We start from the raw sequence: 21,290 nt of genomic DNA, 5'->3' as shown, positions 1-21,290 counted from the left end.
AGTAGAAAATCTTAAAATAGATTTGAAAGCTGAATTAACTAGTTCTTTAAGCAGTCATGTAAATCAACTGTTCACTGACTTTAATCAGAGGCAGAATGATCAATTCCAGAATTTGAAAAAAAGTTAGAATTTGATATTGAAGATAAATATAATAGTGTAGAAACTGAACTGAGTGGAAAATTTAGGTCATTTCAAAATGTATGTAATGATACGTTTGATGCTGTAAACTAGAAGTTGCATACCTTAAAAGAAAATGTTGAAAAGCAGGCTAAGTTAATACCATAGTCGAATCGAAAACTGCAAGCATTAACATTAGAGTAGATAATGTGGAAAGAAAGTTTAAAGAGAAATTAGCAACCTCAGACATAATAAACATAAGCAGTCTGGAGAACAGGTAGAAGACATGATAGACTGAAAAGTTGCCGCGAGAGTAATCTCTGAGAACGTATCTCCTGTTTTATCTTCTGAGCTTAGTAAACCAAGAGAGGTATGGATGAACTATGGAAAGAATTCAAACTTATTCAGGACAAAATAGATAATAGGCTGACGTCTCCTAATGCGGTATTGACTAGTGAGGTAATGACGGATTTACAATGGGGAGCCAATTCTGGATTATCCAGGCAATTCCCTTAAGTTTAAGCCGGATGGGGAAGTACATCTTACCCATTTTCTGAAAAGGTTTAACCAAGCCTTGCCCAAGAACTGGGAGGATTAAAAAAAGATTGAGTTTGCTGTGGGGTATCTATTAGGGGCAGCCTCAGAGAGGGGTACAGTAAACATTGAGAACTTTTCCTCTTGGAGAGATTTTCAAAAGAAGTTTAAAGAGAAGTATTGGTCAGGAAGTGCCCAGGAAAAATTAATATCGGACTTGTGGGACCCGAAGTATTACAATAATACCTGGGAGACAACAAGAAAGTATTTCGACTGGCATTTAACACAGGCGAAGTACTTAGATAAGGCAATGGAGGAAGAGAGGTTAGTTCGAATTTTAATAAGACGATTACCCATTTACACACGGAAAGATATATTATGTAGTGGGTGGAAAACAGTAGAAGGGTAGTTGTCCTTTATGGACGCACTGGATGCCTCAAATAAAGAGCGCAATGAGAATGTACACCAAAGTGAAAAATCAGAACTACAAAAGGAATAGTAAAAAACATGAGGCCAACTTAGCCAGAGTACACCAGTGCAATAGGAATAATGGTAATGGTAATGATAATTATCAGAAGCAGCTTCCACCTTCGAATTTAGGTCCAGTAACTTCACAGGAATTCGTGCCAAGTAATAACAGAGCACAAAGTGGTAACGTAGTACCCCGATTTGGTAACCAACCAGTGATTACTAATAATGACGAAAACACCGTTTGATCTGGATCCAGGGTCGCGGTCCAGGTCGTAGACATACACTAGGAGGCCTGGTTCATATTAAGTATGTTAATTTCACGCACAAAATACCTACAAAAGAATGGTTGTTGCTGGAAGAACCAAGCTTAACTACCCAATAATCCATAACCAATAATAGCAGGAACCATTGAGACTTCTGGAGTTATAGATTCAGGAAGTGAGGTATCACTCATTTCTAGCATGTTCTTTAGCACATTACAGACTAGACATCACTTACTTCTGTTACCAATAACAGAAGTTTACATAGTTGGTATAACAGCAATGAAGAGCAAAGTTGTGAAACATGAAACCCAGGTGAACTGTCACATTGGAAACAATTTGTTTCGTCAGACATGGTTAATAGTAGAAAGCATCAATAGATGTATTATTTTGGTTAGACTGGCTATTAGAATTTAAAGTCAATTTAAACTTTGAGGAAAATCTTCTATGTTTTGGGAAAGGGGACAGTAGATATTGGGTACCGTTTGTGACAAGACAGCTACATTGGTAAACAAACAACTGAGTATCAATGTCGATGATTAACGGCTACAGCACAATTGTCACCAGAGATTGATAATGTAAATCATGTATCACATCGAGCTGATGTACAAAACAAAGTAAATGAATCTCCACTATTAATCAAGGAACAAAAACTAGATTTATATAGAATTCTAATGGGATATGAAAAAGTATTTTCCAATTGTCCCAGTAATATCAGCGATTACATATGTAAGTTTAAAATCAAAGATGACACTCCATTTTTCTGTAAGTCATATCCAATACCAGTAAGTCTGAAAGAAGCAGTTAAGGAGGAATTGACAAAACGATTGACAACAATATAATAGAACGTAGTTCTAGCATCATGAATAACCCTTTAGTAGTGGTAAAAAAAGTTACAGGAGGTGTGGGATTAGTGCTAGACACATGCACGTTGAATAAGCATATAGAGACAGAACGAGACAGACCCATTAACATTGATGAATTGTTATCCAAATTTGAGAAAGCAAGGTTTTTTAGCACAATGGACCTGACTGTGGGATATTGGCAAATTAGGTTACATCCTGAATCACAGAAGTATACTGTGTTTCTGTTTGATGGTAAATCGTATCATTTCAGTGTGTTACCGTTTGGACTTAACATCTCAGTATCAATATTTATACACGCGTGGGACGAGGCATTAGGGAGAGATTTGTCAAAGGATTTAATAATATATGTAGACAATATCCTCATAATCTCAGCTACCTGGGGAGAACATTGCCTAACCTTGATAAAGACCCTGAAAAAATTTAAAGAAGAAGGTATTACAGTGAAATTGTCTAAATTGCACTTTGCATGGCAAGAGCTTAAGTTTTTGGGGCATATTGTAGGGGTGCAGGGGCTTAAGACAGAGACATATACCAGAAAGCAGGTATATATCAGCTACAGTGTAACACCTGTGAAAGCACATACTTAGGACAAACAGGTAGAACATTTGATGTCAGATACAAAGAACACACGAGAGCTTGAAAATATGGGACAAAACACTCCACATTTGCAGAACACCTAAGAGAAAATACCCACAAACCAACCACTATAGAAGATGACATGAAAATAATTAGAATCAACAATAAAAAATACCTCCTAACCATGCAAGAAAATTACCACATACCAAAAACCAAAGCAGAGGGGAAAATCCTGTTGAATGACTAAATACACATGCCAAGCAATTCATTATTTACACTAACAGATAAAATAATAGAATAACATCTGCAAAAAGTATTAATATAATAATACTGCCCAATTTAATAATAATAAAACCAAACATCTTTACACTCACTCATCCATGAACCCCTCCACAGAATATTGAAACGCGAAGTCAAATCCGCTGTCACCAAAGTTTTCAACCACCCGCTAACAGCTAGTACCCCCCCCCCCCCCCCCAAAAAAAAAAAAAAAAAAAAAAAAAAAAAAAAAAAAAAAAAAAAAAAAACCCCACCACATACCCTCATTGGCTCTATCCCCCCCCCCCCCCCTCTCTCTCTCTCTCACTCATACACACACACGGTATAAACATCATAAATAGAAGGTAGTCTTGAACATGTACTTTGTTAGGTTGGCAACAAATAGGTAAACATAACAGAGAAGATGAAACACGTAATGGACTCGCAATATTTACATTGTGAAAAACAGTTTATTACAAAATAGTTGTATCGAGTGACAAAAGAACAATAGTGCACCACAAAAAAGAGTGAGAAACAAGGTGAACAGTGTGTGGAAGGCGAGAGCACAAAAATGTGATTATACGGCAGTGATAAAAGTGGTAGTGCGACCTCCAGGCCAGATGTGACGAAACGCAGATCACAGCAAATCGTAAGTAATTACTTTTTTACAAAAAAATCATGAAGTGAACTGTTTAATAATCGAAAACTGACAAAACTTTACTTTTATTGATCCCACTGATGATGCCTTAGAACAGGAGAAGGAGAAACACGTATGGGATAAATAAAGTAACTAGCAGCAGGATAAGGCAATTTTATTTACAAAACAAGTATAAAGACTTTGAGCTAATTTTAAATGAATTATCACATTTATCAACTGGATTAACACCTTTAGAAGTAATAGGCAAACCTTTTGTAGGAGAACGTCCGATTAAATGTTTCAATTGGCCTGAACAACCTACTGTTGATTACTATCTTAATCAGGAAATAGTTTCCAGACATTTAGTTGAAAAGACACAACAAAGAGTGAGTAAATAATGAGAACACAGTTGAACCTCAGTACAAGTTTGATGACCTAGTTCTGGTAAAACAACATCTTCAGAGCTCTGCCCTGAAGAAAGAGACACACAAGTTTATTCAGAAATATGAAGGACCTTACTGAATACAAACGGTAATACATCCCAAATCCTTATTCTTAGTAGATCCTACAACTGGATCAGAGAAGTGAAAAACAATATAAAGGACATAAAGTTGTATATCTCCCAGGGACATTAATGTTCGGTGTTAACGGGCAGAGTGACGACCGTCGGATCGTTGTACTTGGTGTTTCTTCTGTAATAAAACTTTCCTGCACCAAATTCCCCAACTTCTTACACTACCCCCCCCTACTTCTTACACTATTGTATCATTCCCCACTTACAGTTTATTAGAGGAACATACCAGCGAGAAATTGTTATTAGGTCACCCAAAACTGCTCCTGGTAGGTGACTGTGTCATCCTCGGTTGTTTGAGAGTTGTGCCCGCTAGGAATTTTGATTGCGTCATCTTCGGTTATTCCAGGGTGTCCCTACCTGTCCTCATGACTCGTCCCGTCTTATTCCAACTTATTCTGACTTGCTAGGTGGCGACATGAGATGGGAATTGGTGCGCACATTACCCCTGGGGCAAGACAGACTAAATCTGCCTAGCCAGCCAGTCTCTCCCGCTCTCCACGTATAGTTAGGTTGAATTCTTGCGTGATTTAATCTTTGTAAGTAATCGCTTCATAATCAGTTTCTGTGCAAGTAATTTCCGAATTCGTGAGAATACCCTTCTCACACTGAATGTTAAAGTCGCTAAGCATAATTTTCCTAGTAAACTGAATGGAATATTATATTTGTGGAAAACATAATATTGTGTGACTAGTTAATGACTGTGATAATGGAATAGAAAATTTTATACTTGGTACAGAATATTTTATACCTTTAATGAGATGTGATTTAGAGGGGAGGGTTTGTATCAATTTTGAAAGGGGGTGCGTATTATGGGTAAAAGTACGATTTAAACTAACAGATAAACCATGACTAACACAAAACACACATCACACCTTTCAAATGACCCTCGCAAACAAGTGTGCCTGATTCTTCATCATTTGCCATTTCCGTAGCGTTGCTAAGACTTTCATCAGTGACCTCAAAAGTGAAGGTGGGAATGTCCGTTCTGTAGGAGGTGATTTAACACTATACCTCCTCCGGCTTCTCACTCAAGTACCGGTGAAGTATGGGTCCTGGGGAAGGGGGGTGGGAAGGGTTTCCCATTTTTGGGGCTGTCTTCTTTCTCTTCTTTGATCTTGGCAACCACATCTATTTTTTTTCCTTTCTTACTTCTCGTTTGAGGACCTATCTATTTTTCCCTCTTTCCATACTCATCTACTTCTATTGTAGAAGTCCTTCCTGGTTTCTGGGGCTTCCTATAACCCACAACTTATCTTCAGATAAGAAGGTCGAAGCACCAAGCTGCACAAACACACATCAGCATACACACAAAGACACATGGGTACGCAAACAATGGAACTACTGACGAGAAACCTGTCAAAAAATGAGAACCGTCAAGTGTTGTAGGGGGAAGGTATGCACACATTGTTGTCTATTGTGATGGATATATATTAAAATAATTAAGGATGCCACGTCGAGTATATAAGAAGGAGGCGTGAGAAAGGAAAGAGAACGTAAGCCAGAGAGGAATCGATTGAGATAATTATTAAGGAATGTCAGTTTAACAAATATTCTAACAATTTGTAGCATAGTGGGACTAAGTAAACATATTATATAAACGGTAAGTATAAGTAAACATATTATATATTAAATAGTGTATAGAGACATAGCATATACCAAGTAAGTAAAAGTTGAAAAGTAGGGGAGGACTCCTGGGTCTAAATGAAGTATCAAGACGTGAGAGTGAAGTGTAAAATAGATTTTTATTTTTACCAGGAAATATTAAATTATAGTGTACATAAATATGTCTACTAGGGCAACGAACCATGAGGCCTACTCATAAAATACAAGGGGGGGGGGGGGGGGCGTACCTTGCTTTTGCTAAGGATATAGGGCAGGCGTACCTGCATAGAGATAGGACAACCTGTGGCCTGATGAATAGGGATGTTTTATATGGGGTGTACCTACCAGAACGGAAGGAGGAAGCGCACTCATAGGGTCAACCCACATGTAAGGTACAGGTACTGATCCTAGGGGAAAAGAACAGTGTGTTGTTGTTGTGGTCTTCAGTCCTGAGACTGGTTTGATGCAGCTCTCCATGCTACTCTATCCTGTGCAAGTTTCTTCATCTCCCAGTACCTACTGCAGCCTACATCCTTCTGAATCTGCTTAGTGTATTCATCTCTTGGTCTCCCTCTACGATTTTTTACCCTCCACGCTGCCCTCCAATACTAAATTGGTGATCCCTCGATGTCTCAGAACATGTCCTACCAACTGATCCCTTCTTCGAGTCAAGTTGTGCCACAAGCTCCTCTTCTCCCAATTCTATTCAATACCTCCTCATTAGTTATGTGATCTACCCATCTATTCTTCAGCATTCTTCTGTAGCACCACATTTTGAAAGCTTCTATTCTCTTCATGTCTAAACTATTCATCGTCCACGTTTCACTTACATACATGGCTACACTCCATACAAATACTTTCAGAAACAACTTCCTGACATTTAAATCTATACTCAATGTTAACAAATTTTTCTTCTTCAGAAACGCTTTTCTTGCCATTGCCAGTCTACATTTTATATCCTCTCTACTTCGAACATCATCAGTTATTTTGCTCCCCAAATAGCAAAACTCCTTTACTACTCTGAGTATCTCATTTCCTAATCTAATTCCCTCAGCATCACCCGACTTAATTCGACTACATTCCATTATCCTCGTTTTGCTTTTGTTGATGTTCATCTTATACCCTCCTTTCAAGACACTGTCCATTCCGTTCAACTGCTCTTCCAAGACCTTTGCTGTCTCTGACAGAATTACAATGTTATCAGCGAATCTCAAAGTTTTTATTTCTTCTCCATGGATTTTAATATCTACTCCGAATTTTTCTTTAGTTTCCTTTATTGCTTGCTCAATATACAGATTGAATAACATCGGGGAGAGGCTACAACCCTGTCTCACTCCCTTCCCAACCACTGCTTCCCTTTCATACCCCTCGACTCCTATAATTGCCATCTGTTTTCTGTACAAATTGTAAATAGCCTTTCGCTCGCTGTATTTTACCCCTGCCACCTTCAGAATTTGAAAGAGAGTATTCCAGTCAACATTGTCAAAAGCTTTCTCTAAGTCTACAAATGCTAGAAATGTAGGTTTGCCGTTCCTTAATCTACCTTCTAAGATAAGTCCTAGTGTCAGTATTGCCTCACATGTTCCAATATTTCTATGGAATGCAAACTGATCTTCCCCAAGGTCAGCTTCTACCAGTTTTTCCATTCGTCTGTAAAGAATTCACGTTAGTATTTTGCATCAGTGACTTATTAAGCTGATCGTTCGGTAATTTTCACATCTGTCAGCACATGCTTTCTTTGGGATTGGAATTATTATATTCTTCTTGAAGTCTGAGGGTATTTCGCCTGTCTCGTACATCTTGCTCACCAGATGGTAGAGTTTTGTCAGGACTGGCTCTCCAAAGGCCGTCAGTACTTCTACTGGAATGTTGTCTACTCCCGGAGCCTTGTTTCGACTCAGGTCTTTCAGTGCTCTATCAAACTCTTCACGCAGTATCATATCTCCCATTTCATCTTCATCTACATCCTCTTCCATTTCCATAATATTGTCCTCAAGCACATCACCCTTGTATAGACCCCCTATATACTCCTTCCACCTTTCTGCTTTCCCTTCTTTGCTTAGAACTGAGTTTCCATCAAAGCTCTTGATATTCATGCAAGTGGTTCTCCTTTCTCGAAAGGTCTCTTTAATTTTCCTGTAGGCAGTATCTATCTTACCCCTACTGAGATAAGCCTCTACATCCTTACATTTGTCCTCTAGCCATCCCTGCTTGGTCATTTTGCACTTCCTGTCAATCTCATTTTTGAGACGTTTGTATTCCTTTTTGCCTGCTTCATTTACTGCATTTTCATATTTTCTCCTTTCACCAATTAAATTCAATATTTCTTCTATTACACAAGGGTTTCTACTAGCCCTCGTCGTTTTACTTATTTGATCCTCTGCTGTCTTCACTATTTCATCCCTCAAAGCTACCCACTCTTCTTCTACTGTATTTCTTTCCCCTATTTCTGTCAATTGTTCCCTTATGCTCTCCCTGAAACTCTGTACAACCTCTGGTTCTTTCAGTTTATCCAGGTCCCATCTCTTAAATTCCCACCTTTTTGCAGTTTCTTCAGTTTTAATCTACAGTTCATAACCAATAGATTGTGGTCAGAGTCCACATCTGTCTCTGGAAATGTCTCACAATTTAAAACCTGGTTCCTAAATCTCTGTCTTACTATTATATAATCTATTTGATACCTTTTCATATCTCCAGGGTTCTTCCATGTATACAATCTTCCTTCATGATTCTTGAACCAAGTGTTAGCTATGATTAAGTTATGCTCTGCGCAAAAGTCTACCATGCGGCTTCCTCTTTCATTTCCTAGCCCCAATCCATATTCATCTACTATGTTTCCTTCTCTCCCTTTTCCTACTACCGAATTCCAGTCACCCACGACTATTAAATTTTCATCTCCCTTCACTACCTGAATAATTTCTTTTATCTGATCATACATTTCATCAATTTCTTCGCCATCTGCAGAGCTAGTTGGCATATAAACTTGTACTACTGTAGTAGGCGTGTGCTTCGTGTCTATCTTGGCCACAATAATGCGTTCACTATGCTGTATGTAGTAGCTTACACGTACACCTATTTTTTTATTCATTATTAAACCTACTCCTGCATTACCCCTATTTGATTTTGTATTTATAACCCTGTATTCACCCGACCAAAAGTCTTGCTCTACCAGCCACCGAACTTCACTAATTCCCACTATATCTAACTTTAACCTATCCATTTCCCTTTTTAAATTTTCTAACCTACCTGCCCGATTAAGGGATCTGACATTCCACACTCCGATCCGTAAAACGCCAGTTTTCTTTCTCCTGATAACGACGTCCTCTTGAGTAGTCCCCGCCCGGAGATCCGAATGGGGGGACTATTTTACCTCCGGAATATTTTACCCAAGAGGACACAATCATCATTCAATCATACAGTAAAGCTGCATGCCCTTGGGAAAAATTACAGCTGTAGTTTCCCCTTGCTTTCAGCCATTCGCAGTACCAGAACAGCAAGGCCATTTTGGTCAGTGTTACAAGGCCAGATCAGTCAATCATCCAGACTGTTGCCCCGGCAACTACTGAAAAGGCTGCTGCCCCTCTTCAGGAACCACACGTTTGTCTGGCCTCTCAACAGATACCCCTCCACTGTGGTTGCACCTACGGTACGGCTATCTGTATCGTTGAGGCACGTAAGCCTCCCCACCAACGGCAAGGTCCATGGTTCATGAGGGAAGGAAAAGAACAGTATCGTGACAGAAGTCACATTTTATAGGAATTATTCTGGTAAATTTGAATTCTATATACCACTAGCATTATTATGTGTTACGAGTATCGGAAAGAACACTTTCATTTGCCCAGTGTTCCTCCAGACTACAAACTACTGTGAATACTGAAACTAGTACATGCTCAAGAAAAAATAGTACAAATAATTAGAATAAAGGATGAAATAATCAAGTGTCTATTACACCTGGAGTTTATGATTGGAAATCAGAAATGTTGTCCGCACGTTTCCTACATACTAAAGAACTGACTGGAGTAATTTTGTAGTATTCTTTGCTGTTTTAATGACTGTGATTATTGTTAATGGAAAATGAACAATTGAATATAGACTTTTAAGTACTTCATGTACTGGACTCACTAGAGGCAAGACGAGTTCATAAATTATGTGGTTGTTAAACCAATTTTATTGCAGATGTATTTTATCGAATCTAACACGAGACCAATCTGTTGACTTGTAAACATTCTAATATTAATGTGAGAAATGGTGAATATGTTATTGATGGAAGCTGAAATATATTGAGACTGAACTAAAAGTATTCTTCGAGTACTAAGTTATTCCAAAAGTAGAGAGAGAGTCTTATAAATTCCTGTAACCAGCATTATTCTTCGGAAAAGAAAGTTTTGGAGATCGACGGAGCTGGCAACCCAGAGAAGAAGATCGGCTGTGCAGATCAAGTAAGTCGACTAATGTGAGAGAGGTGTGAATTTTGCAGTCCCACTTCACATCACTTCGAGTCATCTAAAGTGTTAGAACACGACCTGCAGCTGCAATTATAACTGATCCTTGAATGCATGCACGCTGGGTTACGATGACCAAAGGGCCATTGGAAAAATAAGTCGGCATGGTGAACGTGTGCTCCACTCTCGCCGTTACTAAAAAGAAAACAACACCCTTTCGAAAGTGGTCAACCCCACAGAACAATGAATAACAGCCACTGTGCAGTACACATTTCAAATAAGCAATTAGCAGGTTACCTGTACAATTAATAAATCTAAGAAAAATGATATAAAATGAAATTATTAAGTAAATGAAAGAAAATATCTAGGAATACTGTTATTAGTAAATGCCCACTCTCCACATGTTGTTAAACAAGATAAGTTGTCCTCCTACATCTGCACCCAACTCTGTAGACTATGTTCTTAAATGGCAAACAGAAAGGAGAAGCCACGACGAGACAGACAGCCATGCACAGATGTGTTAAAATTCTCTATCTTATCACATCTGTCACTGGTGTGGTCATCACAGTGGCTGGCCAAGTGTTTGCTGTGGTTACTGCACCTCTCTTTCCTTCCTGGCATGATTTCTAACAGCCGTAAGAAAACCTTATTTGTTAAATTGTTCAGTTTGTGCCATAACCTTCTTATAGATATTGCTTTTTATACAGGCTGTTTTATTCTGGAAGAAATTCCCATCATTATCTGTCACTACTCCCAAATCACAAGAAATTAGGAAGATCCAAAGTTCTTTCACAGCCTCAGCCACATCAACTGCTCAATCTTCAGTTTATTTTCAGATAGTTCAGGCATGGCCTGCAACCAGTCACATAATGAATCATTTCCAAATGGGTTCTGTTACTGCTGTGTCCTACGAAAGCTCCCAGAATAGTTCTGTATGCACATGTGATACTAAGAATAATACTGCTTCATTCCTACATAACTGGGCTTGTGCTAGTTTCACCAGCAGCAACATGTGAGCCCAAACACTAGATATGTAGACTGAATGGTCGATATATTTGGCTACTTTGTAACAGGAATTTTAAACCTTGCATGTCCTATAAAAAATAATTTGTTCATTATGTAAAGTCCTCATGTGGCAGACGTTGTATGTGGGAGCAGAAATTTTGTCTTGTCTAACAGCAAATCTAGATGTCTAGTGGCCTCTTGTCATTTTGGCTGTTCTTAAATTATTTTTACTGTAAGATTTTTGCTTTGTGGAAGCTTCTACTTGAGCATTCAGCAGATTGATTTGTGTGCAGGCATTTCAAGTTTATTCTCTGAATACCATTCTTGCAGTGTTTGTAGAATGTGTTTGCAGTTGTATTTTAGACTGTGTCTAAAATCAGCTACTAGTACCAATAGTATGAAATCCAAGTGTGCGATGCAATCTCTTGCGTCTCGCATCTTTTTTGCTTTGCCAATGATGACCTAAGGGAAATGTCCCATAAAACACGCCAAGAAACAGAGCCTTTGTTTAGTTATTTCAAAAATTATTCTACGAGGAAAGTCACTCTGGCTCTTATGACACAGCAGTAGCTCCTGAGAGAATTACTGAGGGCTCCTGGACATCTGATGTCCCCTCCATTGCAAGAACAAAATGGGTACAGGTTATCATTACAAAACACTGCTGCACGATAGTTTCAATGAAAGAGGAGCGTCTGCTGATGCTTAGCGTATGTAGCAAAAAAGGAAGTGTGTTAGTCAGCTAACTTTACAACAGTTAAAATATTTTTCTATGAAACCACATTTTGTTTCAACATTTGCAAACTACACTGTTGAAATAAAAAAGAATTTAAATATGTTTTGTAAATGACATCATGATCGCCTTCGACTGTAATTGTTTATTTGTACAAACCCCTGTCGGGTACCTATGTTGCACGTTTCTTTTTTTTTTTAGAACTGAAATGTATTATGGCATACTGTAAATCTTTTTGTTTGCATTTTATTTTATTACACAACTGTTATGATGTGAGTCCCAGTTTATTTATACACTGTGTTTTTGCATTTTCCCTTTTGTAGTATACTACTTGAAATGGTCACACAGTCGAATTTACAACAATGTGTTGCACAAATACACAATTACAGTCAAAGGTGACCATGATATCATTTACAAAATTGTACATGATTGTGAACCCCGCTTATGAGAAGTTAATCAATTTAATTACATTTTATAGGCTTTATGTAAGGAGATTTTGAAGATCCATACAAAATGTTAAAGGGTAAATACTTACACATGTTCAACTGCCGAACAAAGCTAGCCATATTGTTATGTTTATAGTACAAAGGTAACAGTTCTCGAGCAAATCGAGCCTGGTCGCGTATAAAGAAACTTGTGCCAGTCTGAAACAAAATTCACAGACTCAGCACAATAATAATGAAATGAAAGATCAGAGTATAGTTTAAAACAATACAATAACATTTTTAAAGATTTTAAATAAATTTTACAGGATATTTAGCAATCTGTCTAACAAACACATACGTAGAATTAAAAGAAATATTTATATGCTAACAATTGGCTTCTGTAAAGGAAACTGAAGACAAACTAATGATTTATGCACTGAACAACTATTAAGATTCCAGTCTTCCATCAAGCTCAGTTATCCAACACAATGTGGAAATTAGAACATTTTATCTTTACAATTGTTATCTACTTTCCTTGTTTACTGTACATCCTATTTAGCTGAACTGTTCCTGACAAACTGTGTACTATAACTACCAAGAATACCAGCTGGTAAAATTTTTCTCCAACTACAAGAAAAAGTGCAGGTGTAGTACTGTTGTCTGCAAGATATTTTGCATTATATACTTCAAATTCTGCTATATGTACAGAACACTGATCTACAAGAAACACTTATTATTCTAACACTTTGTAATATGAAAATAGCTCATCTTCAAACTCATAACAATGACTGTAATTCCCTGTTGGCTGTGCAAACTGTAACGCTTGGAAAAATATCTACGTAAAAAATTTACAGTGCAGGGGTGTTATCTCCAGACAACTGTAATAGAATCATTGTACATGTCGTCAAGCACCAGAAACTTCCGAGTTGAACAAGCTTAGATGTAAACAAGACATCACTGCATAAATTTCATCTCTATAGGAATGTGTCTCCAATCTCATGACAGTTAATCACTACAAAAGAGTGCATTACAAACAGCAAACAAATTTTAAACATAATGAGATTGCTGGAGCAGTCTACCTAGTCCAAAAACACCATCTGATTGTAATGTAAAAGATATAAATCAGAAGTATGGTGGTCTGGGAGGCAGGTGTGGGTGGGGGGGCTGGGGGAGGTTAGTGGTTAATGGATGGTTACATACATCAACAATGCACAACGGGACCTCACAGATGAACAATGGTGCAACTGGTACACTTCTACAGCACCACTGACCTCAACTGGTCAGTAATACCTCATGTTGGTGGTAAAGCACACTAAGAGTTATATTATGGTACTGGTGCCAACTACATCTTTAAAGAATGTAGTCTATTTTGTGTCCATTCCGGAAATTACAAATGACCTTTCATTGTGAGTGGCATTTTAAAATCTTGAAATTTATCACACAAGTTACATTTGAAGACGCAAATGGCTCCACAGTCAGGGTAATGGCTTGCTTCACAAATCCGACATGATATGTTTCAATCAAGGAAAATGCAATGTCATTTCTGCACCACTGCACTCAATGGTCTCACAGAGAATTATCCTTAGACCCAAATTAAACAAACTGTACAAAAGGTCAAATTCTGTGGACAGGGAATATCACAACTTCCTAGTTCCACAATCACCCAATGTGTAGCTGCATGAACATATGAGAAATATGCCTGTCCTGCCCCCCCAGAGGAGTTCCGTATTTTCCAATCAACTCCATGTTTTGATGCCGTGTAGAAACTTTTGTTAGTCCATTCACTTGGGGTCTTCATCCACAACCAATTTTGTCAGTGAAAATCCTTGTGTAGTGCTGAAAATGAAATGAAGTATACTTGTGTCACAAGTCAATTTTGGAGTAAATTCTCCTGGTTTCATTATTTCCAGGTGCTGCGATTTTTGCAAACAACACTGTAATGATACACAGTCTGTATACAATAGCACACCTGATTTTAGTTATAGGCCACACTAATAATAATGATGATGACAGAAAACTTAGGAAGACAAATTAAATTATTTTAAAGATAAAGAATCAATCATCTTAAAGATGAAGCCACAAGTAATATAACAGGACAAACTAAAAACAGCTCAAAGTTTGTTTGCATTTGAATCCCTACAATATTTTACACATATATAAAGCATTTAAAGCATCTAGGTTACAAGTGATGTCATCTACTACCACTCTATTCCTATAGCTGGAAATGACTGTAAGGGGCCCAGTAAGGGCAGCAAGGAATACGAAGTTGGAGCAGCAAGTGCCTCTAGAATTCTGAAGGGAATGATCGGTATAAGTAGAAACAAGGTTGCATAAGTATTTTCTGCAGGTGGCTCCTGTTGTTAAAATGTCCCCACAATCTCACAGGAAACCTGTACTGGAGGGCTTGTGGATGTTCCAGCCACTTAACAAGAGTCCTGAGAATACTAACACAATACCATCCTTACCTTGTCAGCTGAATTTTCTCAGCAAAAAATTCATTTAGGAGTACCTAAGTTAGGAAACTGTCAGGGTCTGCCCCAAGGATGGACTTTATAGTTTAGCAGGGAAGATGAACACCTATACCAATTCTAGAAGATTGTTAATAATAATTCAAATACAACCAATCAGGCAGTTTTACAATACGAACTGGGTAGCAGGTAATCATTCAAGGACAGGGAAAAGTGGATTGAGTGATAAGCGAGATACCAGAACAGGAAACTGAAGATGACAATGGCCTAGTGAGTTCAGCAGTGGCAAGAGAATAGGTAGGAGCAGCAGTGAACAAGTGCAGTCGGCAGCAAGTAGCCATCCAACTGACATGAATTTAAGACACTGAACCATTTCATCTGTAATGGCAGTGTGTGGCTGGAAGGAAAACACTGAATCTTCCCAGCAGAAGAATGGATGCAGTGGTAACGAATTGTACAGCAGAGTTTGCCGTAGCAAACTGGTGAGAAGTGTGCAACCATTTACATGTGTTACCAATACTAATTTTTTATCGAAACTGAGAAAGTATTTTTTTGTAGTTGTATTTCAAGTGATAAACCCCCCCCCCCCCCCCCCAAAAAAATGAACAATGTACCTTGCCAAGGTGCGATGGCTTGGGGTATCAATCATAGACGTAGTTGAACTGTAAGCACGTCTGGATGACCAATTTCTTCAATCTTGCAACAATGTCCAACATGGCTTAGCTATGTTGGAATTGCAAACAGTTGAAAATATGGGGAAATTATAGCCATTATTTTTCCCCATCAGCATGCAGCTCTATTGTGTGGCCTTATGATAATGGTATCCCCTTGTATATAACATTCTAGAGGTAAAATAGTCCTCCACTTGGATCTCCGTGCAGGGACTACTCATGAGGACATTACTAGGAAAAATAAAACTGGTGCTGTACGGGTCAGTGCATGAAATGTTAATCACTTAATTAGGTACATAGGGAGAATTTATAAAGGAAAATGGATAGCTTGAAGTTAGATACAGTAGGACTTAGTCAAGTGTGGTGGCAATAAGAACGGGACTTCTGGTCTGAGGAATACAGGTTTGTAAATAGAGAATCAAATAGAGGTAATGCAGGAATAACTCTTATCATGAATAAGGAAATAAACACATGGGTAAGCTATTACGAACAGCACAGTAAACCCATTATTGTAATCAAAATAGAAACAAAGTCAAACCCACTACATCAGTACACATTTATATATCTACTAGCTCCACAGATGATGAAGAGATTGAAAGAATGTATGATGAGATAAAAGATATTATTCAAATGGCTATGGGAAACAAAAATTTAATTATCATGAGCGAGCAGAATTCAATAGTAGGAAAAGGACAAGTAGCAGGAGAAAATGAAATTGGGAGAAAAAGAATGAAAGGGGAAACCATCTGGTATAAAACTTCCTGGCAGATTAAAACTGTGTGCCGGACCGAGACTCGAACTCGGGACCTTTGCCTTTCGTGGGCAAGTGCTACGAGCTGAGCTACCCAAGCACAACTCACGCCCTGTCCTCACAGCTTCACTTCTGCCAGTACCTTGTCTCCTACATTCCAAACTTCACAGAAGCTCCCCTGCGAACCTTGCAGAACTAGCACTCCTGAAAGAAAGGATATTGTGGAGACATGGCTTAACCACAGCCTCGGGGATTTTTCCAGAATGAGATTTTCACTCTGCAGCGGAGTGTGCGCTGATATGAAACTTCCTGGCAGATTAAAACTGTGTGCCGGACCAAGACTCGAACTCGGGACCTTTGCCTTTCCTTTAAAGAAGCTCTCCCCCCCCCTCCCCCCCAAATCACCAGCAGGTGCCAAAAAAAAGGGGGACAATTCTCCAGCCAGGTAGGGAGGGTAAGCCCACCTGGAGGAGGTGTTGAGAGCCCCAGGAGAGGGGGTGACGGGACTGGGGTAAGGAGGACGGACGAGCAAGGAAGAATGTAAGAGAGGCAAAGTTAGATATCATAGACACAGGGTGAAAATGGTCATATATCTGACAAGCCTCAGTGTATAATAAACAATCAAGGGTCATATCCTCCTGTATCTCCTATTCCTTCTTATCGGACAATCTGGCGAGCAAGAAGAGTGATGGTCATGACAATTAACACACATGGGCGGTGGAACACAGGAGCTCCCCTCATGGAGTGGGTGTAAACATTCACTGCATAAAGGGTCTGCTGTACAGTGGGAAGACATGTGCCCGAAATGCAAACACTAAGAACACATCATGGGTGGCGGGTTGTATGACTTCATATTACACCAATAACACATAACACTTGACTTTCACTGGGAGGGTATTCCCATCAAATGCCACAATAAAAGCACTGGTGTCAATGCAATTATCCTTATGGCCTTTTTGAACATGCCAAACAAAATGATGCCCCACCTTTTCAGATTGGCCTGGAGTTCCTCTTCAGAATAATGGATGAGATCCCTATGAAAAATGACTTCTTTAACCATAATCAAAGGCTGGTGTGAAGTAATGGACACAGGGATGTTGCCAGGATGGTCACAGGTATTAAGGGCCACTGTCTGAGTGGTGCAATAAGTTCTGATCAACAGTGAACCCGACTGCATCTTACTCAGTGTGTCCAGTTTGCCAAACTTGTCTTCGATAGATTCCACAAAAAATAATGGCTTTCTAGAGGTAAAACTGCCCATTTAAGTCCAAGCGCAGACCAGTTATTGGGAAAAGGGATCCAAAGCTGGCACACCTGGCCCTCCTTCTGAGGTTTAGGCAGGGAACTGAAGGCCACAAAGTTATAAGAAGCAACTTTAAAAGAACCACTGTCAACTAAAGACACTAAGAGGAACAGCCAGCTTGAAACTTAATGCATTTCTTACGTAAAGTGTTTGGCCTGATACCACCCACTCCAATCAGGGGCTCTCCCCCTGGGAACCATCCATCACAGTAGGGGCCACTTGGAACAGCAGTCATTGCTGGGAGTTCTGATGTTCCAGATTGACAAGCAACCACTCCTAGGCATACACAAGGATGTAGCAGCTCATGTATCAGAAACGTGATCCCCACATTGTCAGAGAGCTCAACCAAAAGGGTAGATAATGATCCCACTACACGGACTGGCTACTGTTCTGGCTATCTAGCATTAAAGAAAATTGGTTCCGAGGAAAAGATGGAAGAAGCCATAAAGCGACATGCAGAAGACACTAAATGGTGTTGTCCAGTTAGCTCACAATGCAGAGAGAAAATTTAGAAGGGACTTCAGCATGACAAAATATGCTTTTAAAAAAAAAAAAAAAAGGTACAAAAACCTGAAGGAATACTGGAATCCAGCCCGGAGGCTGGCCATGCCGACATAAGCATGGACATCAAGAGAGGGGAAGGAAGGGGCAGAGAGGAGTGAACAAAGACAGGGAGGAAGGAGCATGAGGAAGGGAATATAGCCCAGAGGGAAAAAAAGGGCCACAACAGCTCGGAGCCCTAAGTGCGCCATGTATGAACTCGTGTAAGAGCTGTGAGGCCCGGGGGTTATTGGGTTATACTGGGGTGGTTTGATAAATTTGCTAAAAACACAAGAAAAAATGTTCGTTTCATAAAGAACTTGCCTTACTTCTCGGCACATATTCTTTTGAGGGATATACACTCGATAAAGTGATCCCCCAGCTTTCCATCCCATCAGAAAAGCAGGTTCTGTCAAACTTTGCAAAATACTTGTTGACTGCAACCATCACTTCCTCATTTGACGAAAATTTCTTCACAGCAAGCCGAAGTTTCAAGTTAGGAAAGAAACAGGAAGAAGTCAGTTGGGGCCAAGTCTGGTGAACAGATCAATTCATGCACCTTCACCTTTGTTATCACTGATGTGGATGTGGTGCAGTATCCTGGTGAAAGAGCCCTTTTTTGCGTGCCAATATATACCCGATACAGGTTTCAAACAATTTAACAATGAAGTGTAATAGGCTCCAATTATGCTTCTGCCTTTTTATCAAGTAATCTAAGAGGATTATTCCTTTAGAATCCTAAGAAACATTGGCCATCACCTTAACAGCTGACAAAATGATCTTAGTCTTCTACAGTACACTAAGCCTTTGCCCTTTGTTTTGCTGTCGTTTTGACTTTGGTGTGTAATGATGGATCTAAGTTTCATCAACAGTCACAAATTGCCATAAAAGTCTTGTGGATTGCAATTCAACATTGCCAGACACCGTTTTGAAATAGTGTGATAGATGTACTTTTGGTCATCTGGGAACAATTGTGGCATTCACCTCATATACAGCTTGTTTAAGGCCAATTCTTCGTGCAAAATATTATGCATTCACTCAGTTGAGGTGGCTAGTCTCAGCAATCTCACGAATTTTTATTTGGTAGTCTTGCATTACCACGTGATGGATTTAGCCAATGATTTCCATTGTGGTGACCTCAATTGGACAGCCGGAGTGCACTTTGTCTTCTGTGGTTGTCCGATCATGTTTAAATTCATTAATATAAAAGTATATGTCTTCAATGATGGTGCAGATTCCGGATGAACTTCATTCAATTCACTTTTGATTGAGTTCAACTTTTCAAATTAAAATGTTTACCAAGATATGCAAACATTTTCATCTGTAAGTTCCAAGAAATTGTAGTAATATGGGTCTTATGAACAATGTGATCCATCAGTGTATTCTTTACTCCTGAAAGCTTACATTGCATATTGATGTCTGTGATGTTTTAATTGGCGTGTTTCAGTTGTAATGTTGTTTGTGTTCTTCATTTAGTTATTATGGGAATAGCTTACATCAACATGTATACCAGTTATACAGGTCCAGTGCATATTGGTGCACCTATTGAAGATCATGCGGCTGCTAATTTGTTTTCATAGTTGTCTTCCTGGGAAGAAAGGGAGTGGGCAGCACGACGGGGTGGGGGGCAAACAAGAGGGGGCATTTGTTATAGGATTCTCAATCTTTCCTCGAAATGAGTGTCTGTGGTGCTGCTACATTTCAGATTTAGCAATGCTGAGAACAACAACAAATACTGTAGCTTTTAATAAGCAGTATACAACTTGGGTTTGTTTGATTGTCAGGATGTTCACAGTAAATTTCAGCATTTACCTCAACTGGTTGCCATATCGGCTCATTTTACAGTAATGGCAGATGCAGGTATCATGTTACCAATTGCATGGTCGATGTGGCACAACTGCACAACAATGTATCAAACAGAGGAGACGCAGACTATATTCATTCAGTCTTAGGTTGACAAGTCTTGGTTCTACCAGTCAACTCGAGGGTTGTGTCAATAGATTTCTCGCATTTATCCCATCAAATGCTTACACTAGGTCAAATTTAACCAAACAACCCAAAAAATGTTGCTTTTGAGATAAATTTTGTTAATACTGTATTACGGCAGTCAACATAACAAAAACAGTCATAAAATAATGACATAAAACCATTAGAATGGCATAAAAGTTGAATAAGCATGATTTTTATAATTATTTCCTGTGTCTCCACTTAGAGGAGTTTCAAAGAGGGGAATTTTTATGGTTATTTTTGTTAATATGGTGTAGTGTTTCCATTGACATATTAATAAAAATGCAATTTGCAAATATTTTAAGGCTGTAGTTTGTAACATGTATGATTTAATAATGTTACAAAAAATGTACTTTGCAGATACTAATGAAATATGCTCACCTTTTAGATATGAAAACAATCTTATGTTCAGATGCATACCAACGGGATAATTGTGGAACATTTGAGGAACAGTACGTTTTGTGTACTTTCGGTCAGCTAAAGTTGGTAGGACACAATTTCTCAAACTCCTCAAATTAGTTATATAAAAAGGGCAATTTTAGAATCTTGCCTCCTCTTGGTAAACTTATGAGTACCCCCATGTTTGTTTAGAATATTTCTTTGGAATTATTTGATGGCAGCTGCAATGACACTTATCTGTAGCATCCAAGACTTACATTAGGTTGGAAGTTGACAAATTAGTTGAGAGTCAGCAAAGTCAGTTAATGTTTCTGGCAATTTTCTTTTTTTTTCCCTCCTTATAGGCCTACAGTGTGTAGTACCCCTATTCTATTATATGTCTGGTGAAAACCTCTACCTTTTTTTCCACTAGCAAGACTGTACCCATAAAAAACTACTACTCTCGTGGTGCCGTTAATTTGTCGGTTTTGTGTTGCTAACGTTTTTGTTTTGTTTCTTCAGACATGTATCTATGGTATCTTAATTATGCCATCATTCTGTTGAGGCTTTACTGAATCGTTTACTAATTCCTTACAATGGCTAGAGGTGGAAATGTGCCAGACATCATTTATTACAACTAAATTAAATTACATGAATTGTATTTAATGCACCCCA

General features: G+C 38.8%; 1 protein-coding gene across 5 annotated transcripts in view; it reads right to left on the bottom strand.

Moving 5' to 3' along the window:
- The window catches only part of LOC124787874 (heat shock factor protein), a 191,550-nt gene that overhangs the window by 167,427 nt on the left and 2,833 nt on the right, over positions 1-21,290 (bottom strand). For all 5 annotated transcript variants that reach the window (XM_047254844.1, XM_047254847.1, XM_047254846.1 and 2 more), the window contains exon 2: positions 12,608-12,716. In XM_047254844.1, coding sequence (XP_047110800.1) covers positions 12,608-12,716 — 109 coding nt within the window. The remainder of the gene's footprint in view (positions 1-12,607; positions 12,717-21,290) is intronic.

This window comes from Schistocerca piceifrons, chromosome 3 (assembly GCF_021461385.2).
Source record: "Schistocerca piceifrons isolate TAMUIC-IGC-003096 chromosome 3, iqSchPice1.1, whole genome shotgun sequence".
Taxonomy (NCBI): domain Eukaryota; kingdom Metazoa; phylum Arthropoda; class Insecta; order Orthoptera; family Acrididae; genus Schistocerca; species Schistocerca piceifrons.
This window is presented reverse-complemented; position numbering and strand designations above follow the sequence as displayed.